This window comes from Cryptomeria japonica, chromosome 8 (genome assembly GCF_030272615.1).
Source record: "Cryptomeria japonica chromosome 8, Sugi_1.0, whole genome shotgun sequence".
In the NCBI taxonomy this organism is placed as follows: Eukaryota; Viridiplantae; Streptophyta; class Pinopsida; order Cupressales; family Cupressaceae; genus Cryptomeria; species Cryptomeria japonica.
This window is the reverse complement of record NC_081412.1, coordinates 449005472-449031895: the sequence shown is the minus strand read 5'-3', so window position 1 is coordinate 449031895 and position 26424 is coordinate 449005472. Positions and strand designations below refer to the sequence as shown.

At 35.4% G+C, this 26424-nt stretch overlaps 2 protein-coding genes across 2 annotated transcripts in view; both read left to right on the top strand.

Annotated features, from left to right (window-relative positions):
- Positions 1 to 1316: 1316 nt before the first annotated feature.
- The window catches only part of LOC131052616 (uncharacterized), a 48268-nt gene continuing 23160 nt past the window's right edge, over positions 1317 to 26424 (top strand). Inside the window, exons 1-3 of the mRNA XM_057987226.2 lie at positions 1317 to 1952; positions 2240 to 2351; positions 4964 to 5084. Coding sequence (XP_057843209.2) covers positions 1712 to 1952; positions 2240 to 2351; positions 4964 to 5084 — 474 coding nt within the window. The 5' untranslated portion in view covers positions 1317 to 1711. The remainder of the gene's footprint in view (positions 1953 to 2239; positions 2352 to 4963; positions 5085 to 26424) is intronic.
- LOC131048358 (uncharacterized) lies at positions 19524 to 22449 on the top strand. The gene is made up of 3 exons (XM_057982292.2): positions 19524 to 20844; positions 20960 to 21658; positions 21753 to 22449. The coding sequence occupies exons 1-3, from the start codon at positions 19687 to 19689 to the stop codon at positions 22131 to 22133; spliced, it is 2238 nt and encodes a 745-aa protein (XP_057838275.2). The 5' UTR covers positions 19524 to 19686; the 3' UTR covers positions 22134 to 22449.

Genomic DNA, 26424 nt, shown 5'->3' with positions numbered 1-26424 from the left:
TGATATGTTTTAAAAATTGATTACTTAGATAAATCCCTCTTCATTTGTTGCTCTTCATTACCATTCATCCTTAGCATTTTAGCATAATATTTTAAATGTGGTGTTGTTCTTGCATCAAGGTTCAAACCCCATTGGGTGGAGATAAGGTCCCCCATTTGTGTCCTCATCAATTCATAGCTCTGATTCAAAAGTGTTTACCTCTTAAAAAGATAAAATAACTATAATGAACTAGCACACCTCAACCTCACCGACTCATAACTCTAGGTCAAAGCTTACCCCTTGAAAAAATAAAATGAAAATAATGAACTAGACATGTAAAAGATACAATGAGATAAGATATCATTCTCCACAATAGGTCTTCATTAAAGTTGAATAGACACTTCGAAAATGATCTCGCTCTAACATCTTCTAGATAAATTTTTCTAAAGATAAATATGCTATTTTTACTTTAAGAATTATCTATATTGTTATTTTATTATTATTACAATAAAAATAATAAGTACAATTTTGAAGTTATTATGTAATTGATAAATAAAATAGTAAATAATTTTATAGTTAAATAAATACAAATATAATAAATAAATTAGTAAAAACATTTTTTAAATTTATATTTAATTTAATTTTATGGAATGTTTGTATTGAGAAAATAATGTTTACTTTTATTTTATAGTTAATTAATTTATTTAAGGTTATTTTTTACACATTCAATCATGTATTACTTTTCAATAATTTTTCTTAACACACTTATGCCATTACATTCCAAGCCTTGGTGACACTTATTATATAGCTATTTACTAAAATTATTTTATTACCATTTTATTTGCTAAAATGTATAGCTATTTACTATTTTTTTATTAAAATTATTTCATTAAATTTATTTATTTATCTAAGGGTATCCTCAACTTGCGACTCCAATTTGAAGCCAAAACAAACCCTTATTCATTATAATAAACAAAAATAATCATATACATAAACATTTTATTCCTTCTTTAATAATTCTTGTAACACAATCTCACTCTATAATGAAATTCCTCCACATACTAACTTATCTTAAAATATTTATGTAACATATTATGATTGAGAGGTCCTTACAACTTCATTTCATTTCACACCAAAGCTTTTAGTGCATAATTTCTCTCTATTTATGATGGTGAGCGAATATTATCCGCCCTCATGAAGAGTTGTATCACCAAAACCAAAATTACTGTGAGAACTTTAAAAAAATGTACAATGTTACTCTGTGATGACATTATCCTCATCTTGTGTTCGATGGACCCATATTTATTGACACAACTCCTTTTGCTTTTGCATTTCCCATGTGAAACCCTCTGACTACGTAAACTTTAGTCAGTCCAAAGCTTTGTTGTAACGTTAGGTAAACTCTACTTGGCTTTAATCATGCCCCACTCCATGTGACTTCCCTCCAACCTTACATAAATAATTTCCATTTCCTTGTTACCTGCATGCCAAGTACAAGCACAGCCTTTCCTGTTACACAGTATTATAATACTGTTTGCAAAGCCCAATTACAAATAATACATGTTTTGTGTCTTGTTGTGGGTCTTCGTGGGACTCGGTCAGTTGCAGAAGCACCAGAAATAGTAGTGGCAGAGAGTTTTTGTTTTCCTGAAAATTCCAATCCATTCTGTACTGGGTGTTTGTAGTTAGCTTGTACATTCATGGGGAGCTAGCAAAAGCCAAGAGCTCAGGAATGAATGAGGGAGCTATGAATAACAATCAAAGGGCTTCCAGAGATTCTGCTTACCTTATGCAGCAGAACAACTTGCTGCTGCACAGGAGAGGGCGTAGTCTGGGAAGTGTAGTAAGGGACAGAGAGAAAGAGAGGGATGATGATCTGGCATTGTTTCATGAGATGCGCAAGCGTGAGAAGGAGCGCAATAATATACTCTTCCTCACTGCTCACTCTGATGACTTGGAATCATCCCCCATTGGTGTGTATTCACATACCCATCTGTTCACATCGCTTTTGCAGATCAATGGCATTTGTGGGTTTTGTGTCACAGTCTTTTTATAATGCACACCAGTACAGCAACCTAGTTTTTCCTTTCTGCGTAAACTGAGTACTGAATCTTTTAGGGACAACTATAACTCGCCCTCAGTCTGCTATGTTTGACTGAGTTTTTAGAAGTGTTTGCGCAACTGCATTGCATTTGAAATCTAAGCATTTGATTTTCTCCCTTCAGTGCGTTAAATAAAGCTGTTCTTGTTATGCTCACAGCTGCAACCAAATCCGGCGGCTCGCCGGTCTATAAAATGCCAGAATCACCAGTCAGGAAAACAGTGGCTGATGACTTGCTAAATGCAGATGGAGGCAAAAATGACTATGACTGGTAAGTAGCGCAGTTTTTTTTTTTAGTCCATCACATTATGAATCTACATTGTTGCTCATGCTTAGGCTTTACTGGTCTGGCATTTTTCAGATCACAGTGAAATTCTTGCCGGATGGGAGTGGATTCTTGCCCATATCTTTGTTAGGACTTGGCCTTTTATTATATTTTAAACCCTGCCCTTTTTTTGTTCTTGATCTATTAAATATCCCAACTGCGGCAACCTTCAGATTAGTCATCAGAACGGAGGGGTGTCTCTTCTATCAGGTTCACCTGGGACTTGCACCTGGCTTCGCTCGTTGCACTAGAGCACACCCAGTGAGTTGGATGTGGCGTTTTACCCAATTGACATCTCCTGTCAAATTTACATGGGAGTTGCACTCTACATTGTAGATTGGGGTACGTCACACCCAATGAATTGGATGCAGTATATAACCTAATTTTAACACGTTATTAAGTCTCACAGGAACGTGAACCTGGGGCTCTGCCTTGGAAGCTCCATATTCTTACCACGTGAGCTTATCCCGATTTGACAAATTGCTCCCACCCATTACGTATATGATATAGCTGAAATTGTTAAATGTGCAACCCATGGTCGTATATAGCAGAAACATGTGAAGGGTCAGTAGCTTAGTGGCAGATCACTCAGCATGGACAGGGGAGGGTCCAGGTTTGAATCCTGGCTTGTACATGTCTTACAACAGAATCTTTGCATGGGCAGGAGAGGGTCCAGGTTTGAATCCTGGCTTGTACATGTGTTACAACAGAATGAAGACTGTTGTTCAATATCCCATGCACAGTGGTCCATAAAGCTATACGTTTGGTCACAAGTCATACTAAGTGGTCATTAGCAATGTTGGCGGCAAAATATTGGCCATGGTTGGTCATTCTCCGACATCTTTTTATCAAGAAACTAGTATTTCTTAGGCACTTTATTGCCTATAACAAAGTGTGGGCTAATGATTTACAATTGACCTAATGTTTCTAATGCATTATTTGCCACAAATTTTTCTCTTTCCTATGCGATGCCCCTTTGATGCTTTCTACAGATTTATGACTGCCATTTACATTATACGTTTGTTAGGCAATCTTAACATGCTCACATTCACCCCTACATTCATTGCACATCACTTTTCTTAATCCTTCTATTTCTACTGCCGATATGTGAGACTTCTTCACAAGAATAGTAGCATACAAAGCGTATGCTGTTTTTAACTTCATTTAAGATTGAATTCAATTCCTATTTGCTATTGTGAACAAATTCAATGCTTGTAACCAGCCGAACATATTGTCTTATGCCCTTTTGAGTGCCTGAGAAACCAGAGTAATTGAAAGAAATATAAATATATAAGCAAGCAAATAGGAGAATGAAACACACATGAAAATGAGAAACATTATGCGGGATAACTCCAAAAGAGTAAAGCTGTACCACTTCATCTCCACTATCTTTATTGCAAATTTACTACCTTACTGCTTCCTTGAGGCCTTCCAGGACACACCAGCATGATATTAATGTCAACAGCATCCTAGCACTTGCCATTGATGTGCAACATACTGTGGATGGTCTGTTTCTTCAAAAATCCTTGATTGCTATCCACAGCCCACTCAGCTGTGTAGTTAAGACTTTTTTTGATTGCTCTTGGCAAGCCTGTATTCTATTCATCGCTTTCTTATGCACCCCACAGAATATTTTTTAATTTTATGCTAAGGAACAAGGAATAAAGTCGAATAGGAATACCCCAATTGACAAGGAATTGAAGAGACACCTTTTTATACTATTATTCTTCTTGAGTGTTTTGTTACTGGCAGAATTGAACTATGTTTTTCTCTGAGGTTCACAAACTGGCTTAGTTTTCTTTGACCTCAATTTGTAGAATTAACTCCCACTCTAGATTGCTGCACAGCCTTTATAATTCGTTTTTGATTGAAATTCATTGTAATGGGAATGTTTTCAAGAGACATGCTTATTAATTTGATTATTCAATGGCTTAGTAAGTTCATATTACCAACTTGTAAGTTCCTTGTCTAGTGACTCTTTCAATTTTTGTCCATCATTAGTCACTTAGGACCTGTCAACCCAGGTTTTCCATTCAGATGGACTTCTTTTCCATCATGCTCCTGCTGAGGTTTTTCAAGGTTCACTAACTTCCAGATGTATATTTTTCGTTTTAAATTTCCACTGATTGTTGATTACTACCAATAATGAAGGTTGGTGCCAACTAAATGACAAAGTTGTTAGCCTATATGAGCCTTTTTGTTGTTTATTGGCCTATACTGATACCATTATACTTGCAGTTGACTTGTTTTATATGTTAATAATTAGAACTTAAAGATTCTTGCTTATTTCCAGAAAATCCTACATCAAATTTTTTTCTGTCTGAAACTTGGAAACCACTTTCTCAGTTTGAAACTGCTCTTTTTTTGTTTACTGTTTTACAAATGCATAGTTCACTGGATGATGCTTTTCCATATGAAAGAAAATAAATGTCTTTTAATCATATTCTGTATCTTCAATTTCTTTGTGCACAATGGAAAGTATGGCATAATTATTGTGTGCATTTATGCACTTTGATAATAGTATTTGTTTTCAACTTTATTAAAATACTTTTTGACAGGCTTCTCACACCGCCTGGAACCCCTGTGTTTCCCTCATTGGAAAAAGAGATGCCAGCCTTAGTCACTGGTCCACGAGGAACTTCAACAGTCCGTGCACTACCTGCTTTGAAGCCTTCCAGAGTAAGTATTTTTACAATATATTTTGAAGTTGGTTTTACTTTTTCTAATTCTGAAAAGCTGATTATTTTTCTCTTTTTGTTTTTCTACATTTAGAGCTTTGACCTCTAAAAATACTGAAATGAAAAAGATTGTATTCGGGTTTGTGATACAATGATATACTTTCATGTAGAAACAAGCTATATTGATGAATTTTCTGCAGTTAAATCTTTCGTTTGTTCCATACAAATTGATTTTAGGACACTGGACAAATAATTTTTTTTTTGTTGGGCTAGAAAAAAGTTCATATTCTTTGCAAATCTCTTCAAGCCATTGGTCAAAATAGAGTATCTTGGTCTTTAAAAGCCAGATGACCAGACTTGCTAACGTAAACTAGACACCATAAAGGCCATTTGGAAAATTGCTTAGCAGTTCTAAAATTTGTCTTAATAAAAAAAAAGCTTACTTGATGGCCAGAGACTGTCCAATAAGCTATATTAAATTCTATTACCAGCAAAAGCCCTGCCTGAAAACAAAGTTTGTATCTGCAGGAGCCAACTACAATGCAACCAATTAAAAATTATCATATAATCTGTTTACCTGTTGCCAGGATGCTGTATAGACTGCAAAATGAAAGCAGTCTGTTGTATCCACAAAGATTTCCATGCCATGATAGAATGCTGATGATGCATCAGGAAGAAAATACCATAGTCAGAGTGTCATGGGAGCTCACATTGCCATATTTCTTGAACCAGGATCCTGAGAATGGTCTTGGGGGTTGTTTGCATGTTCTCTGCTGGTGTCAGTGCCAGTGCCAGAAGTGTGGGCAACAAGTCCACACAACCTAGCATAAGGCCCAGATGTTTACCCCAACAAATACATGCTCTACATGGTGATATGATGTAAGCCGACATATTCTTCTTGAAAAAGTCAGATGTAGGGTTACATATGTTAGGTGTGTCATCAGAAAATCCTTAAATTCTAGCACTGCTACTTAGGGAATTTAAAATGCTTTTGAATATGAATGATCAAGCAGTTTGAGAGATGCGAGAATCAAACAGAAATTGAATCATTAGCAGAGCCCATGACATAATCTTATACTGATCTTCACACAGTTTTGTTTCTCTAGAGGACTCTCGCTGAATATAATCATCTATTCTGTAAGATTGATCAGAGATTAACCCTATATTTTTTAGTCAAATTTTTATTTAGAATTCACTCAGCTCTATTCATTTTCTATGTCTTAAGCCCTTTCCTTTGCCTTTTTAATGAAAACCTTCATCTGACAACTGATGCTTTCTCCTTCCATGATTGAAGTTTAACAAGGCTTCTGAAACCTGCAAGCTTGAGTGCAATTCAGGAACTAACAGTTCATGTGGAGAACATAATTTGTGAGGGCCACAAAAATGTGGCCATGACACTTTATAGAGAGAGAATATCACTTATTATTTTGCTCTTGCATTATAATTTTCAATCTAATACCCTCTCTTCTTGGTCATTTTTGAAATGACAAAAAGCTCATCTTGCATCATGATAAATTTGTCTGGTCTTAAGAGGTCTGGTGACTATGTTTGTAATATACTCCCTTACAGCACAAAGTTACAGTTAACTTCATTTTTATTCATCAAGTTGTTTGATATAGTGGTGATAAACTTCAACATCTTTTGTGCAAGTATGATATACTTGATTCTTGATGAGCTTCAGTGCTATTTGATTTTCATAAATGAGTACTTTTACCTACAATAATGTTTCAAACGTAAACTATCCGGTATTTGTCAAATTTAAACTGCTTATTGGGATGTATCTACTGCTGCTTTATGTTTCACTTAAGTGGAGATAATAACAACAGTAGTTTCTTGATAAGCCATGAGATAGCATGTAATTATACAAGCCCCCAAGTTGGAATCTGGGTAACCTGTCAAATTGAATATCTTACATTTACTGTAAGAAATCCCAAGATCTGCTGTTCTCTCTCTGTAAGTATCTAAGGGGCCTTTTGACTGTAGGCTAATGCTCAGTCTTCCTCGCTATTATAAATCTTAAATCTAGATACAAAATGATTGCAAAACAAATATCCGGTGGCAGTTTTGATTCAACCAAGCTACTGACTGACTGCCTAGACATTAAATTAACAGCCAGCTTTCATTATCATAAAATCTTATTTGCAGTCATTCATACAATATTTTCTAGTAAGCTTTTGGTTTACTTTCTTTGTCAGATAAAGTGCACTTGTTTGTGTGCCACAATTCTACAGCTGGGAAGCTATGTTACTGGTTGGCTCCCTGTAAACCCCCGGATCCAGTTCAGAACTGGTTCGGATTTTGGGTTGGTCTGGCAGGGGAGTTGGCTAGGGTTCTCTTTTAGGTTCGTGGGTTCATCCCAGGTGAATCTGACCAAATCCAGACTGAATCTAACAGAATTTGGTGGCAGTAAGAATGAATGTGTGGGATTTTTATTATTTAAAAAAACTGCCCCTCACTACTATAAAAAAAACTTGTTGAATCTGCTTCCTCTACTTCTAATAGAGGATTGGTCAATAGATATTTAGAATGGCTTCCAAGTTAAGTTATGAATTTTACTCACTTGTTCTTGAGCGGATCAATGGATTTCACTCATAACATGTGAACAAACAAAGGGGTGAAGTCAATTTGAAAACAGAGCTCTATTGGGAACTTCTATACTTAGGAATGTGAAACCAAATAGCTTTGCCAACCACTTGCCTCTGGTACCTTCCTCAGTGGTCATGTTGGGTAATCACAACATGAAGATTTCTTTTTATATTTTTTTATGATGATCTTCAAACTTTAAATTTATGAAGACCTACCTGATTTTGTTATTTTAATGCTAAATTATTATTTATTTGTCTTATTTATATTTATATGAATGAATATAAGATATAGTTTTTTTTTATTGGTATATGCTAGTTATTGGTTCACCCCCTTGGACCTTTTGGTTCAGGTTCAATCTGGCCTGGATCTAGATTGAGAATTAGTTCAATGGGCAATGCAAGTAGGGCTCTGCAAGTTCCTTGTGGGTTTGTCCAAGATGAATCTGGGTGAATTTGTGACAAATTTCTGTATTTACTATTTTTTCTTTATTGCCGTGATGAACCCATCTTTTTCTTTTTGCCTTCAAATTATTTGAAATCTTGTCTTTTTTATGTTTCATGAGGTAGCACGAGCAAAAATAAGCCTTGAAATTGTGGGGCGATGTTCTAGGTCATAACACCATTTCAGCTTGCTCATATCGTTTATAGACGCAAAGGATAATACTATCTAAGATTGCACATTTGGTTTGGTTTTCCAATCTAGATGACTTACCCACCATTGACTGCTATATTTTTGAAGTATAGTAAATTTTTTGGTTCGCATCTTTGTATTGCAGCTTGTGCATATGTTGAAAAGGGTAAATAATATTCATTGATAATAAAAATTTATGTAAATAAATAAGTTTATATACCTATAGCTATAAACTGGTGAGGTCACAATGGGGGACCTCATCTCCAACCTAAACACTCAACAATGGCACCCCAACGAGGTTTGAACCTTGGTGGCAAGAACAACAACAGCACATTTAAACCATCACACTATGCCAATATTGGCAATTTTTCTTTTTTAGATTGCAGGAATTGGGTATAGCACCCACTATAAACTGCAGTGCGCTGGGTAAACTTTTTAACGTAATTGGTGACGCTGGCGCGACACATCCTCCGGTACCATGTGGGCTGGGGGGAGACTAGACCTCCTGCTTCACCACAAGAAGCTCTTGCCAATCGAGCTAGGCCCCCAACCCAATATTGGCAAAATTTAATAATATATATTAATATTAATTTTTTTATAATTTTATCATTAGTGTAATATTATATATTAACTTTATTAATAATATATGAGGCTTATAAATATTACTATACATTAATAATTTGTATATTATGCCTTATGTTCTTGATTTTAGGCTATAAATATGTATACATTTATAATTTTTATATATTTTTGTATGGACGAACCCAAAACAAATCCAAACCCCAATTTGTTTTGGTCAAATCCATGAACTGAACCACGAACCCGAACCTGAACCAGTATTAGGCTTTTTAACTTATAATATGTGTAAATTAATAAACTTATAAAAAAATTATATTTATAAATGAATACTATATTATTTATTAATGAAAAAGTTTATTAATAAATAAATACTGGACAAACCCAAACCCTAAATTTCTTTGGACCAAATCTCTGAACCAAATCCATGAACCTGAGCCTGAATCTGAACTGAAACCTAAACCTGAACCATTACCAAAATCGGTAACTTAGCTGGGAAGTAACACAAGAGGCCTAAGTCTTTCACGCCAAAGGTAATAGACAAACGCAATGTTGCCTTTTGAAATGCATCATCCTCATTACAGGTGATGATAACTCATGTACGTCTTGAGGGTAATACTATTATTGCCAAAACTCTTCACAAAAGACCCCTCTTGAATCTAGTGATTGTGAGATGGTTGTCAATTTTGATAGACTAAGGGTATTTGGGACCCATTTTAAACCAATATAGATCCTTTATGAACCCACAGACGACTTTCTCTTTACCTTTCACTTGAAACCCTTATAATTATGATGTAAAAGCTTTGTGTTTCAATTGCTAGTTAGAAAAAGTGGTCTTTACTTCCATCTGCTAGATCACTTGAAGTGTGCAGGTATGGCCACAACTATTCTGTTGGCTACCATAACTGCAGGAGGAAGCGTCCTCATGTTATTCTCTTCCCCATTTGCGAATCCCTTAGCAATTGACCCAGATATATGATTTATATATATCAAGTAGTCATTTATACACCTGTTTAGAGCCAATCAGTGACTTCTCAGGTTCTAACCTTGTTGAAATCGCTTTGTGTTCCCTCTCAAGCTTAACTATCTGCCTTTCTTTCTTTTTTCTAACCCTTCTAATTCTTTTCCTTATCCTGTTTGAAAATTTGTGGCTCAAAAGAATTTATAACATCAAACGTGAAAACATAGTTAACATTTTACCTGACTTGCCTCTCTGGCATACCACTGGTTTGTTTCTCTCCCTCTAATATGGTGTAAAAAGGGTCATTTATTTCTTGTTTGTAAACCTTACGGTACTTGCTTCTTCTGATGCATTTGTTCTGCTATCAATTTGTAGAGCCTCTAGCAAGTCAACTCTTGATATCTGATTCTAAGTTAGCTTATATTCTGAACCTGGCACTATGCCAATTTTTTTGAGCTCCTGCAATTATGATTTGAATCCTAATCACTGAAATGAGCATTGCATTTTTGTCCATGTCATCTTCTCTACAAATGTCAAATGATTACTAGCAAGGTTAAGCAGTTTGTAATCCTTTGCTCAATTAGTTTTTCCAATGACAAAGGTTTCCATACTTAATCTGAATTTTATCTCTTTCATCATGATATACGTGCTCAATTAATTTTTTTGGAAGTGCCTTACATTGTGTTTTTGTCATTTCCAAGCTTCTTCTGTTGATATGTCTTGCATAGCTGTATGGGGTTCCTGTTTTGCAAGTAAACAGTTGTATCAGTAGCCTCTATCCAGTATTAATTTTAAAGAGATTTGAAGATTTCTATTGTGACTGTTAAGTAGCTGTTTGAAATACCACTCCGTTTCTCCTTGTACCATTCCGTTCTGTTGACTTGTGCATGACGCTGGTGTTTTCTACTAAATCCCTTCTTCCCTGCAATACTTGAGATTATAGTTACGAGACTTGGACTCGACAAGCATGACTCGGATTCATGACTTGGGGGAAAATCTCGGCAAAGACTCGGCAAAGTGAAAAACCCAAGAAATCTAGTGATTTTTAAGGATTTAAATGTTTTTGCATGCACCCTTTATTAAATAAACCTTACCTTTATTAAATAAAACTTAAAGACACAATAACATCATCAAATAGAAGCTAATTCGGTCACATACACAAGTATACATCGATCACATAAGTATAAATGCAAATTGTAGCTGAAGGAAATAGCACACTTAGATATATAAATATTGTCAAATGTATACAAAACTCATGGAATATGAAATCCATGGCATCAAAAGATCCAAACAGATATCAAATCAGTAACTAGAAGTTTATGGCTTAGAGGAACCTGCATCCTTCCTATGATGTAGCAGCCATAATATTTTTTTAACTATGAATATGCAGAGATTTGCAACAAGGGATATGTATTATGTAGATTTTTATGATCATGATTCCCTCACGGGGGTTTGAGGGTGAGAGAGAGGTAGAGAGATAGGTCTAGATCTTGAGGGAGAGAGGAGAGAGAGAGATAGAGAGAGGTAGAGAGAAAGGATAGAGGAAGAGTGATAGGGAGAGAGATAGGACTAGAGTTCTGGGCAGATAAAGTGAGTGAGATAGAGAGAGTGAGAGCATGCTAATTACTAAAATTTGACTAAGTCGGGGATAAAGTGAGTGAGATAGAGAGAGTGAGAGAATGCTGATAGGAGCCTGTTGATTACTAAAATTTGACTCTTAAGTCTGAAAATTTAAAAGATGTAAAACCTAGAATTTGCAGTAACTCCTAAAGATTTGAAACCACTCTCAAACATCCTCCCAATATATACATGAAATATAATTGACTTATACTGAAAGTTATATTTCATGTATATATTCTGATGAAGAGAATGAGACTAACTTGAACACAAAGACGGGGAGTTAAATGTTATATTTCATGTATATTCTGGGGGCATGTCAGAAACCAAAAATACATTGAAATTTTAAGACAATTTTTTTTTTGTTTTGAGTCTTGCTGAGTCCATGTGACGGGACTCGCCCAGACTTGACAAGTCTGTTAGACTCAGCAAGTTTGTTCCAGACTTGGTCGAGGTTGAGTCTGGGCCCCTAGGACTCGCCCAGACTTGACAAGTCTGTTAGACTCAGCAAGTTTGTTCCAGACTTGGTCGAGGTTGAGTCTGGGCCCCTAGGACTCGCCAAGCTTGATTTGACTTGTGAATTGCCGAGTTAGGGTGAGTTTGTGCTAATCTCGTTTCTATGCTTGAGATAGCTATGTGGAAGTGTACTCTCCTCCATTATTTGTCTTGAGAACCTTATTGCTTTTTCCTGAGTAATTTCTACTACCCTTTTTAATAATCTTAAAAGAACTTAATAGTTCTGACTTCGTCTATAAAAATAAACCCACATATTTCTTGGGGAACCATCCACAAATTGTAAATTCTGAGCATTGCCGAGGGAGTCATCAGTAGCTCCCATATATCAGAATGTGCCTACTGAGGGATTGCTGTTGTAAATCCCTTTGTTTTGTTTTCTGGCTAAACAAGTTGCACAATTTTATTTCTCTTCATGTTTGTTTTTGCATTTGAAACAAATTCTTAAATTTTATCTTTGCAGTGAATCGACCCACAATTCATTGGTGCTGGAATTAACCTTTGCAGTGAGTACTTGTATTTTTCCTAATTGACTTCTTCACCGGTATAACACATTTTCTTCTTTTATCATAGCATCATCCTTTCTATTCCTTGAGTAAAGAACTTTTGCTGGCTCAAACAAAATATAATGTGTCAATGCTAAGTAAACTCTTGCACATAAACAATTTTCTTCACTTATGCTTATACTTTCTGGTCTTTTGAGCTTCGATTGCATTTTTTTGGCAAATCTTGATGTTTTTTTTTTGATTTTATGTTGTTTCATAATTTTGTATTTCAAAAACCTTAACCCTTACCTTACCCTGATCATATTTTTTGTCTTTTCAAAAACCTTAATCGTAACCTTATTTTTTCCCTTCTAAGGTGCAAGTTTTGAAAAAGATCATTTATGATTTGGTTTCCTGATTTATTCCTGAGATACATTTCTGCTTCTATAGTTTTTGGCATTTGATGTTTTTGATACAGTAAAACAATGAAATGAGGCTAGCAAGACTTATAATGAAAACTAGGGCAAATTAATTGTTATGGAGTCGAGAATAATTTCTTCTTGGGTTAAAGGTTAAGGAAAGAGTATTTATGTTGAAAATTCTTTAATCGCATATATGGAAGTAGAGCTATGTGTTGTTTCCATTGGAAATATTTATTCACAACAATATGATGACGATTTTGAAAGCCAATAAATTTGAAGAATTATAGGATAATGATAATTAGAGACAAAAAAATACTGAATTGAGCCCAAGTTAGCTTCAGAGGTTTACTTTTTCTTTTTACCTTGTGTTTTATTTAATTTTGTAAGCATTGAATTGCCACAAAAATAAAAAAAGAAGAAAAACTCTAGAGGTTGTAGGCATAGCTGGTGAAAGGTGGTTTTACATATTTGTTAACTATTTTTTATAACTTTTCATAAATCAACAGAAATTTGAAAATGTTTTTAACACTAGTAACTGGATGGCAAAGGGCGCCAATCATGCAAAACAGTAAAATATATGTTGTTCCTAATGTGGGATTAGAAAGAAAGAAAGAAAGAAAGAAAGAAAGAAAGAAAGTATATTAATGTTTCCATGAATGACCAAAAGTAAGTTTGTGGGACTCAAGAGAACAGCAGTATACAATAGAGGGTTCTAGGAAGAGAAACCTAGAATGGTGGAAAGTCCTTTTTAAGTGGAAGAACAAAGATAAAAGATACAAAACAATTGGGGACCACCAAGACAAGTGGTCGAGATATAAGTACAAATAGCCAAGAAAGGGGAACAATTACCCTGAAGAGCAAAGAGCAGCCACAAAGGAAATCTGAAGAACATCAAGTATCACTACTTGGACTAGAGATGGTGAAGAGCTAGTGCTGTCATCAATCATTGTGAGGGGACTGATATAAGATTTGATAATGCTCATTGAGGAGTACCAAGGGGCAGGAGAGGTATTCCCACTAGGATCAAACCTCACATCCAAGGCTGAGGTAATCCATATAGTAGTGAAAAAGCTTGTAATATGCATCTATCCTCGTGACTATGCGAGTGGCTGGGGAGGAGTGAATCTATGTTGACAAGAGGAAGTTGGCCCTCATTGTTGGGAAGAAATAGGAGCATGATGCTGAGGGGGAACATGTTGAGGTAGAAATAGTGAGAGATGTGGTCAGACAGGTCTATTTGCATGTATTTGAAAAGTAGTAGTATCCAAAGGCTGTTTAGGGTTACCTATTTCTTGGATATGTTGAAAGGAGGAGGTGATCAACCTAGAGGCTCTAGAATCCCCAAAGATATACAGCCAAACACTTAGTCTAAAATATTTAAAGAAAGTAGAGAGATTGTTGCTCGAGTCCCGATAGAGGCATTAATACCTCTTTCAAATCTCATAATAAATTGAGCATATGAAGATAATGTTCTTCTATCTCAACATCTTGTAGGGAGCAAAGATGATAGATTCAATCAAGGTGAGGAATATGGTAGCTCGCATGGGTAGCGTAGTTGGCTAAGGGCTTTGGGTTCTTTCCATATAAGTCTCGAGGTCGATTCTCGTTGGCTAGATTAAATCGATGCGTGTGGTTTGTGGGCAACAATGCACATCTCTAGGGGATTAGTCTTGCCTCTTCTCACCCCATTGGCACCCTAACTTGGCAAAAATAAGTAAGCCCAAGGTAAGGTCTGGTGGGAATTGCTGGGAAAAGTCACGGGGGTACCTCTATGGTCATCAAAAAAAAAAAGAAGGTGAGGAATATGGTAGTTTGTCTCAACCCATAGTTGATGGGAAAACATCTCATTTGGCCAAAGTGAAACTTTAAACAATGAGATCAATGATGTTGGTGATGGTGATGGCAGCAAAGTATATCATCTTTGACCTGTAGGAAATGCCCAGCATAAAAAGCATGCTTTGGGTTAAGGAGCACAAGATGGGAGGTTAAAATGACCTAGACGTATTGCTTGTAAATGTTCCTTCTAGCAACTCTAGTGATGGTCTCCTTTAAAAGAATGAGCCGATGAGGAGCATCCAAGGAATACATGAAAGGAGGTAGTTTGTCAATAGAGATGCCAACTCTAAAGGAGTGAGCCTTGGAGTACCAACAATGCTGGTGCCAATTGGATCTTGTGAGGCAATCCTCTTAGAGAGCAAAGGGCCAGATACGGATATCAATCATGACTAGAGGCAACGTCACCCATGGATCTGAGTCTGTCATTATAGACACTATAGAATGGACTTTAAATATTGGTGCCTATTGGCCTTTTAGGAGCACCTAAAGGTGCTATAACTAGTACTCAACATGACCACATGATTGATGCTGTAGATTTTTTTTTTAACTTTATTAGGATTGCTTGTTCTTTCAAATACTGATTAGAGGTTAGAGTTACAGATTCAGTGTGTATAATCAGCCTCTCAAAAAATTCTGAATGACTTGGGTAAACTTTTTCAAATCTTTGTGAGCATGTCCTTGTGCAAACTTCAAACACCTTTATTAATTGCCTTAAGCTGTATTCTGATATCATACAACCTCTCAAAAAATTCTGAATGACTTGGGTAAACTTTTTCAAATCTTTGTGAGCATGTCCTTGTGCAAACTTCAAACACCTTTATTGATTGCCTTAAGCTGTATTCTGATATCATACAAATTCAGAATTTTATTGGATGTTAGATCCACCATCTACAAATTTTGTTGTAAGAGATTAGTTTTCAGATATGTTAGAAGTTTCATCAAGTTCCTTCCTCCAAATTTCACAAGCATTTTTGGTGCATTTTACTTCAAAATGTAGTTAATCAACCACCAATATTTGATGAGCTCGAGTTACATATTTTAGAACAATAAATTTTTTGTGGCTGGGTTTAGAGTTTTGCTGGTGGTGTTCTTTAGGAGAATTTTTAGCAGTTCGTTTTATTCAAATATGAGCTTTTTTGATTTCCGAACATAAATCTTGTTCTGTGAGTTTCCAAGATGCAGTTGACATTTCAGCCTTGTCTAGGCATAAAACAATCAAGATTCTAACTCAGCATAAATAGGTTTAATCAAAGCTTGAACAGCTGATCAACAAACTATGAGAGAAAACGTTATTCCTAATCTTGTCCAAGGGTAGCTGACTATAACCAATTCTGACTTGATTTAGTATTTATTAAATAAGAAAAGAAACATCCCACATGTTTGAACCCCCAATCTAGCCCATATACACACTCAGAAGATATCAATTCATTGTGATTCCATGCTCTAAGCACTTTTGAAGAAATAAAATTAATTCTTCAAATCTTATCTTAGATAAAAGCTATCTGCAGGAGACTGAACACTTTCGCTTCATAATTATTTTTGAGGACAAGCCTGAGTTTGTTTCTTCTTTTTTTAAGGACATATTTACTGTGGCAATTTTGACTCTGAGATGCTCTTTTCTAGGTTAGGATAAATTTGATGTTGTGGATATCTGGATGTATTTTTCTGAAATCAATAACAATAGGATAAATCTTGAGGTCTCCCAGTAAATTGATTTTCTTTTCTATTTTTTCTTCTGTTAGACCCCTTTGTCCAACAATTTCTCTCGTCTATAGCAACCCTTGCAATGAATAGTACATCCATTGGGTCACAGATTCTCCCTTTCATTTAACTTTTAGTGTTTATTATATCTAATTTAAACGTTGACAAAAAAGATTTGGATATGGTGTTTGCTGGATGTCTTGTTGGAAAATCATTTAGTGTCTTTCTTTTCAAAATTTAAATGTTTCCTGGCCTGTATATCATAAGAGAATGTTCCCACGACTCTTGAGTGCAACTTAAAGTGGTACTGCCCCAAAACTTGCAGTCTTTGGTCAAACATATTTGTAAGGTACGTAAGCTCGCATCCCAAGTCTGACCTGCATACTTCCCTTATCAGGGCGTAGGTCAATTAGTCAAGCGTGGTTTACTTCTGAGCTTAGTCATTGACTCTTTAGGTCAAAAACTAAGGATTTGAATGTGTGGATGAGCCTGTGTATGCATGTACATGTTTGTGAGAGTGAAGTGAAGAATGCTCCTTGTTCCAACAACAACGAGGTATCAATTTAGTGTGGCCAAATAGTGGGTCGCATAAACTAATCAGGTGTGGCATATTGGGGCACCCTTTAAAAATTACCTTTTATTTTACCTTTGTACAACTTATTGACTTTATGCTAAGTTGCCAATTCGGTTACGGGTACAGGTGCGGGTACGGGAACTGGAACTCAGTACAGCTGTATAGCATTTTTTATTCCTTGGGTATGGTATGGGAATACACACACACATACATATACATGCATGATGTACGTATGTGTATGTATTGAAAAATGTAAAATTATATAATGTAAAACAATGATACTCATAATTGCCAATAAAATAAATTTGAATACCTTATGATTTGCAACAATGAAAATACTCATAATTCATAATTCAATGATTTATCAAATTTCAATACAGGATTAAAATTATGACCAATATTTAATAATCTTCACATTGCTCTTCATCAAAGGCATCAAAGTTTTAACATTTGGTTCAATTTCACTTGAACCACAATGAGTTACAATGCCACTTCCACTAGCCATGTACTATACAAGCTGCCTCATCTAAAGATATTTTCTAGCAAGTTGTGCAACAATAATGTCTAAGTCAACACACTCATGAGTTAGATCCCAATTCCTTGTTGCCCCCTCATTGTAATCAAGTTTCTGAAAAATAATAGAATTATTATTAACGAATATACAACTGTATATAAAGGAATTACAAGTATGTGTTCTAAAAAGAACAAACCGTTAATCTAAAGCTTCAAAGTGAAGCTAAAACGCTTAAAGCGCTAAATAAAGCTAAAAACTAAAAAGCAAACTATGCGTTCTTATAAAAGAAGCAATAGTTTCACTTAACGAACTAAAAAGCTAAAAAGATAAATGACCATTAATTAAAGAACTAAATATAAGTGACTAAAATATAATTAAATATTCTAATACCCTCCCTTAATGGTCATTCTATCTACTGCACCAAGTTGCCCTATAAATTTGACAAACTTTGCTGGGGTTAGAGACTTGGTGAGGATATCTGCAGTCTGATCTTCTGTTGGAATGTATTGCAATATCATTGATCCATCTTCAACATGCTTGTGGATGAAATGACAATGAAGCTCCACGTGCTTGGTCCGCTCATGGAAGACTAGATGATTTTTGGCTAATTTCAGAACACCTTTATCACAAAACAAGGGAGTATAGCGTCGTCAACCCTAACGCGATTTACAGGAACAAAAAATCACGAGCTTGGAAAACTTGCTAAAAAATCCACGAATAGTGCAAAACCCTCCTGAAAAAAATCTGCCAAGGAAGAGAAGCTTTAAAAAAACTGCTATTTTTTTCTTTAAAAAAAGCAGATTTAAAAAAAAAAAATCTCTTCAAAAAAAACTTTGAAATTTTTCACTAGAAAAAACTTCTGAAATTTTTAATTTCCATTCTTTGATACCATGAAAAATAATTGTATTATTAATTATGAATATACAACCGTATATAAAGGAATTACAAGACAGTGTTCTAGAAAGAATGAACCGTTAATCTAAAGCTTCAACATGAAGCTGAAACGCTTAAAGTGCTAAATAAAGCTAAAAAACTAAAAAGCAAACTATTCGTTCTTATAAAAGAAGCAATAGTTTCACTTAACGAACTAAAAACTAAGTTACCGGTACTTCCCATTTTGCCCACGAATCCGGATGCGGTGCGTATCGGATTCGGATTCGCCCCGGAATCCCTGTGGATTCGGACAGGGTACCGATTTTTTCCCCCTGAAACGTATCCGATATTTGACTCACGAATCCCGACGCATCCGGTGTAAACGTGGCGATTCCATACGGTTTTTTTGACGAATCCGCATCATTCGCAAATTTCGAGGGGTTTTTCCACGGGTCGAATATGTCATTTAACATTTAAAACCCTAAAGCAAAGGCAAAAATAAAAACTCGTGAAAACCGAAAAAACGCGAAATTTTGAAACCATATCGCGCGACGGCACAGGGGTTTGAGGACGCGCGATGGCACAGTGGTGAAAGAAGGCACGCAGACACAGAGGAAGCGCCACGGGCCACGGCAGGAGGCAACGGCACAGAGGACGCCCGCGACGACGGCGGGAGGCGCCACGGCAGGAGGGCGAAGGCACAGAGCAGGCGCGCGACGACGGCGGGAGGCGCCACGGCGGGAGGGCTTCGGGATCAGGTATGATATTAATTTTTTTATTATAGTGTGCTATATTTTATTAAATTTTATTATAGTTAAAAAAATAATTAAAATTTATTAGTTTGTTAAATTTTAATATTTATTATAGTTTTTTTTTTTTATAATAGTTTGCTAATTAAAATTTATTAGTTTGTTAAATTTTAATATTTATAATAATTTTTTTTAAAAACTACTCATTTTTAAAATATTAAAAATAATAATAATTTAATAATAGGTATATTTTTTAAAAACTATATTAGTTTGTTATATTTTTAAATATTTTAATTTAATAATTAAAATTTATTAATTTGTTAAATTTTAATATTTATAATTAATTTTTTTTAAAAACTACTCATTTTTAAAATATTAAAAATAATAATAATTTAATAATAGGTATATTTTTTAAAAACCTAATAACTTTCATAATTATAATAATTTCACTTTTATTTTAAATAAATTATTAAATTTAATTTTATTATTTATATATTTAACATTTATAATCTATTGTTTAATATTAAATATTAATATTTTTTTTTTAATTTGTTGTAGAAATCATAATGGCAACGACTACTAGCTCTACTCCTCAAAGCTCTACTCCTCAACGGACTTTCAAAACTGACCCAAATTCACCTTTATGGAAATATGTCAAAATAATAGACCAAGTAAAAGGTGGTGGAACATTTTTATGGATATGCAACTTCTGTAGTACGAAAAAAACTAGCTCCTACAGTCGTGTCAAAGCCCATTTTTGTGCCATTCCCCAACAAGGAATCAAACCATGTCTAGGAAAGAATGGAAATGGGATGTCACCTCAAGAAATAGCAGGATATATTAGAGAGCAAGAGGAAGCAGATGCAAGAGTTGGTCGTGCCTCAAACCATCCTTTGTTGACAAGAAGAGGAAGTAAATCAAAGAGGCCCCCTACTTCTCCATCTTATAGCGATTTTCCTGATATCGTGGTAGAGAGCCACCCATTCTTGGACCCAATTAGTGAAGAACCTGTTATTGTGAAGAGAAGCAAGGGACCATTAGAGAGAGCATTTAAGAATGATGCTAGAGAGATTGTAGATCAATCCGTTGGAAGATGTCTATATGCAAACGGTTTGTCATTTAATGTGGTACGATCACCATATTGGCAGGATATGTTGAAAAAGGTAAATGAGGCTCCACAAGGGTACATAGGGCCAGGTTATGAAAAGGTGCGTAGCACCTTACTAGCAAAGGAGGTAAAAAACATAGACAATGCATTGGCTCCCATTAGAAATTCATGGAAACAAACAGGGGTGTCCATCATTTCAGATGGATGGAAGGATACCAAAAATCGGCCATTAATTAATGTAATTGCAGTGTGCCCTAAAGGGGCAATGTTTCTGAAAGCTGTGGATTGTGAAGGACAGGTGAAGGATGCACAATTTATTGCTAACATCCTTATACAATGCATTCAAGATGTGGGATCTCAAAATGTTGTCCAAGTAATAACGGATAATGCAAAGAATTGTAGAGCTGCAGGTATGTTGATTGAGACACGGTTTGAACACATATTTTGGACACCTTGTGCTGTCCACTCTCTCAACCTCATGCTACAAAAGATAGGCAGGAAAATAGATTGGATCAAACAAATTTATGTTGAGGCTGAAGAGATCCAAATGTTCATCACAAACCATAACATGTCACAGGCCATTTTCAGATCATTTTCACAGTTGGAGTTGCTAAAGGTAATTGAAACACTTCAATTTTTAAAATCTACATTTCACTTTGATGGTTACTTAATTTTTTTTTTTTTATCATGTCTTCTTTGTATTCTAATTTTTATTTTTAATTTTTGAATAGGTTGCCGAGACCCGATTTGCATCCAACACAATCGTCTTGAGGCGACTTGTGAAGGTGCGACAGCCACTTGCTAGCATGGTAATTAGTCAAAGTTGGTCCCTATGGAGGCAATCCAATACTGAAAGGGCAGCAAATGTAAAGCGCATGATCCTAGATGACACTTGGTGGGATCGAGTGGAATATCTTTTGAGTTTCACTGAGCCCATCATGAGTATGATCCGTTATACTGACATGGATCACCCATGTTTGGGAGAGGTATATGATGGCATTGACTCGATGATTGAGAAAATGAAAGCCATCATCAATGCAAAAGAGCAAGATCCCGAAGAAACTTTCTTCAAAGAGGTTCAATCAATTTGTGTTGAGCGGTGGAACAAAATGACCACCCCACTACATCTTCTTGCATTTGCATTGACTCCCAAATTTTATAGTGATGAAATGCTTGCTAAGCCATCAAGGGTACCACCATATAGAGATTCAGAAGTCAGTGAAGGGTGTAGGACAGCACTTACTAAACTCTTCCCAGATTCTGAAATGGAGGATTTAATGACAAGTGAGTTTGCTGATTTTGTAGCCTCCAATGGTCAAAGTGTTTCCGCTCTCTGTGACAAGTATAAAAAGGATTCTCATGCTTGGTGGTACCTCAATGGCCATACATCACCAAACCTTCAAACTCTTGCAATCAAAGTTTTATCGCAAGTAAGTTTCTTAATTTTTATTGCTCTCTAAATTTAGATTTTTTATAAAATAGTTATAATTGTCACCCTCTCACTTTGTGTCAATTATTCAATAGGTTGCTAGTTCCTCTTCATCTGAGCGAAATTGGAGCACATACTCCTTTATCCACTCAGTGAAACGCAACCGACTGGCAGCAAGTAAGGCAGAAGAGCTCGTTTATGTGCATTCAAACTTGCGCCTTCTTACTCATAAACAAAATGAGTATAAGGATGGGAGCACAAAGTTTTGGGATGTAGATCCAGAGCGAACTGATTTGGATTTTTCAGCTGCCACACAATCTTTACTTTCTGGGGAGTCTGATAGCCAATGTGCTGCTAGTGCAAGTGGCAGTGAGGCTGCATGTGGTTCCAGTACTCTACCTACATCATCTAATGTCAATGATGATGTTGATCTTGATCTTCCTAGTGACCCATATGATGCTATTGCTGATTATTAGTTGTGTCATTTTATTGTTGAACGGTTGAGCCAGTGAACAATGAATTCGATATCTATCATAACATTCAAAGTTTGTAATTTTGTTATAGACTTATAGTTATATCAATATGAATCATATATGATAGTTCCAAGTTTTGTTTAGCATATGGATGATATGTGGGATTCTAAATTTAATTTTTGTTTCTACTTATTAGAGTGTATATATGTATATATTTATGATTTTTACATTTTTTTGTACGGACGTACCCATACGTACCCAGGCCCCCCCTAAAAAAAATGCCGTACCAGCGTACCGTACCCACGTACCCGTACCCGTACCCGTACCCGTACCGGCAACTTAGACTAAAAAGCTAAAAAGCTAACTGACCATTAATAAAAGAATTAAATATAAGTGACTAAAATATAATTAAATATTCTAATAGTTTCCTATGTGACAAACCTTCATGACACATGACATTTTCACAAATTTATATCTTAAGGGCAAAATTTTTGCATGTAGGCATTTATTTTGTTTGTAAAAATGTTTAAAATTTTTTTTTTTCTTTTTTTTTGGGGCAGCCCTTGTTTTCTCTCGGGTTTGCCTAGGTTCAGCCCAAGTTCACCTAGGGTTCCTCCTAGTCACCCTGAGTTTGCTGTGGATCCTTCATAGAAGGACCCACAAAGAACCCAGGGTGCCCGGGAGGGACCCTAGGAGAACCCAGAGAGCAAGTGCCAGTTTAGTGTCATGTAACATTCAACATTATTTTGAGTTTGAAACTTGTGCAAGTGGATATGCAATGGGAAGAGTCTCAATTTAAGGAGGAAGGCTGGTATGCTATAATTTGGATTTATTAAATGGTGCTGTCTTAAATTATAAATGACAAGGAGTTGTATGTGTTGGTGTAAAAAGTGAAGAATTGGATTTGCTGCATGTTTGGGTCGGAACTATATGATGTAATGTCCCCACTTTGGAATAGAATTTAATAATAAATAATAATATTAAAATAGAAAAGAATAAAATTTAAATTAAAATATAAAATAATATAATTAAATATAAATAAAAATTTAATTAAGTTAATGAATGGTCAAAAGACCTGGAAGGAAAAGTTGTGACCCCATCAAACATGGGATATAAAAGGGAGAAGAGAACCTCATTTTGAGAAGGGGATAATTGGGGAATCAGAAGTGCAAATCTGATTTAAATAAGAAGTGCAGATCTGATTGTCAAAGGTTGTGTCCCTTTCAAAGGGCAGAAGTAATGAAGAGTTGCACTCTTTCAAAGGGTGCTAATGGTGAAAGGCTGTGTCTCTTGCCAAAGGGCATCCATAATGAAGAGGTGTGACCTCTCCCTCACATTGAGAGATATAAAGGAAACCAGTCAAAAGCATCCACTGACATGATCGATCAGATCAGATCAGAACTATTATTAAGTTACATGAATTGACAGCCTCCTAGGAGGGGACATTACATATGATAACAATGATCACTGACCACTTCAATACTTGTAAACCTAAAACAAATTATTAAGCAAGAGCCTTCAAATGTGCCGACCACTTCAATACTTGTAAACCTAAAACCTAAGTTACCGGTTCGGGTTTGGATTCGGCAAAAAAAAAAAATCTTGGGTACGGGTACGGGTTCGGGTTCGTCCGTACACACACACACACACACACACACATATATAAACACACATACATTATATATATGTTCAATATATACAATCCATACAAAAATAAAATATACAATGTGACTTTCTATACATAAATGATAAATGATAAATGATAAATCCATAATTGCCAATGCCAATAAATATTCATATATCGCAAATGTAATCAGTAAACTAATAACTAAAGTCTAATATCATATTCATAATTTGCAAAAAAGATAATATTCAAGTTTCAAGTCTTTTTTAAAAAGTCATAAAGGGGCGAATTAGAGTTTTATTATTAAAAAACTATATTTTAAAAAGTCTTTTTTTATTGTTTTTTTGACTCGTGGGCTCCATTTTTGGGAACCCACAGGCCTGGGTTCATGCGGGTCCTCCTAGGTTCGACTTGGGTTCCACCCGGGTCCTTCCCAGGTGGCCAGGTTCCCTGTGGGTCCTGCGGCGCAAGACCCACAGGGAACCCAGCCACTTGGGAAGGACCCGGGAGGAACCCAGGGAGAACCCGGGGAGAACCAGGACTGGGCAAGAACCAGGACCCGGACCTAGGCCAAAAGGGGAAGAACTGATATCTTAGCCTAAAACAAATTATTAAGTAAGAGCCTTCAAATGTGTGGAATTCCTTCAACAATTTGACTTGGTTTTCGAGTATAAGGATGTTAACATGAAGGTTTGCTGATATGCCTTTGGACCTTTAATAATAATATAGATTTTAGCAATAGACATAAGATTATTCCAATATAAAAAAAACCATAGGCATAATATTGCAGCTTAAACATTCTGCATAGAGAGAATTGTCTCAAAGATGCTGATTTGGGGGATGTATGTTTTATCAATTTCGAAATTCCAAAGAGCAAGATACAAAGTGAAAAATTAATTACTTCCGAAAGTATGGGATTCTCTACAAGTTTGAAAAACTCATCCATGTAAAGAAGAGAAAATTTAGTACACAAGAGGGCACAAACGTCCAAAGTAGTAGGCCTTTTTGAAGTATGTAAATAAGTGGTAAATTTGCAGTGGTGCATTTACATGCTAAGATGCACAAGCAAGCCCAACAATAAAGAGTTGAGATCGCATATGCCATTTTTGGTTCAAAGACCACAATAGGAAATTATATCCATAGAATTTGTGGATGACACAAATACTTGTGGTAGCATCAAGGTTTTTAGGCAAATTGCAGACCGCATTGTGGGGGAAGATGAATCTTAAGTTTTAATGAAACAAACTTGCACAATAGAACAATATAACAGTAGTAAATATGCTACAAATAATTGATAATAGTATGCCACTTTGAGGGAGGAACCTCCTACTCCACTTAATACCTCCAATATTATTCAATAATAAACAATATTCAAAATGATGATAGTAACTAGCCACTAACTCCTATGTGTACCTAATTATGCCACGTATTACACCCAGGCCAACTTAGACAATTATAACCCCTAGAATGCCTTAAATATCTATATATGATTATAATAATGATTAAGTAACCTATTAAAGAGTTAAGGTAGCCACAAATCGATCTTGTAAACCACCCAATATATACTATAGGGTAAGGGGTATAGCTTAAGTTGATCCAAAAGGATTTAAGAGAGATCAGATTTTCACAGTCCATACAGATTATTGCTTTGTTTCTGGAATCCGCTGTGTAAGATTTTGTTTGCGTCAAATATAAGTAATATAAGTAATAGGAAAAACATGTATAAAAATTAGATTTTAGATACAAAGAACGAGTGTTTGACAATGTTGTAGATTGTATGAGACATAAACAAGTGTGCTAGCATCCACAACTATACTGATGTTAAAACTCGGAATTTGAATTGTACATGCATCAATTAAAAATCTAGTGATTGTTGGTCTTCCCATGGCCTACAAAAATTCAGTTGTTCATTAGAAAAACTATAAACGAGGTTTGTACAAGAGCACTCAATCCATTAGTAGTTGAATAAGTTGGTAGAAGTAGAAGGCAAGATCCCCCATTTGTTGTGATTATCATTTCACAAATTAATAAAGGACGTTAGTAAGGCACATCGCCACTACCAAGACTGGTTTTTCCTCCACATTGGGGTTTTTCTACGGTAAAATCAGTGTGTTGTGAGGTATCTTATGTTTGTTTATGTTTGGAGCACAGTAATTCCTTGTCTCAACAAGTTGAACTTCTTATAACCAAAGTGAGCAAGAGAGTATTACATATTTTAATTGATTTCTAAATTTTGAAGTAGAGTTTAGAGGTCAGTTTTGTTATTAAAGTGATTTAATCTTTAGTGGATTTGTGGAAGGTTTTGCATGATTGTAACAAAAACTCAAAGTTTAGCCATGGTGGAATTAAATGCATGTGTGATAGTACTAGAAGGCTACACGAGAGGCATCAAGGATAATCAACAATGGTGAAGGCAACAAGGTAAAATGGAAGAACAGACTTCCATTGGCAAGTTGATTAAAGCTATGGCAAAGATATTTTATTCTATTGAGGATGATATGAAAGAAGAATATTTTTTAAGCGACCCTAATATAGAAGCAAAGAATGTGAGTCCACTTAAGGTTGGAACAAAAGTAGAAGTTAAGCCTTTTCATGGACAAATTAATTTAAAAATATTAGATATGTGGATTAAACAATTGGAAGTTTATTTTTGTATGCATAAAATAAGTG

Coding starts and splice junctions, on each gene's coding strand:
- LOC131048358 (XM_057982292.2), top strand. CDS start 19,687: ATGGCAACGACTACTAGCTCTACTCCTCAAAGCTCTACTCCTCAACGG. Junction 20,845..20,959: donor CACAGTTGGAGTTGCTAAAG/GTAATTGAAACA, acceptor ATTTTTGAATAG/GTTGCCGAGACCCGATTTGC. Junction 21,659..21,752: donor CAATCAAAGTTTTATCGCAA/GTAAGTTTCTTA, acceptor ATTATTCAATAG/GTTGCTAGTTCCTCTTCATC.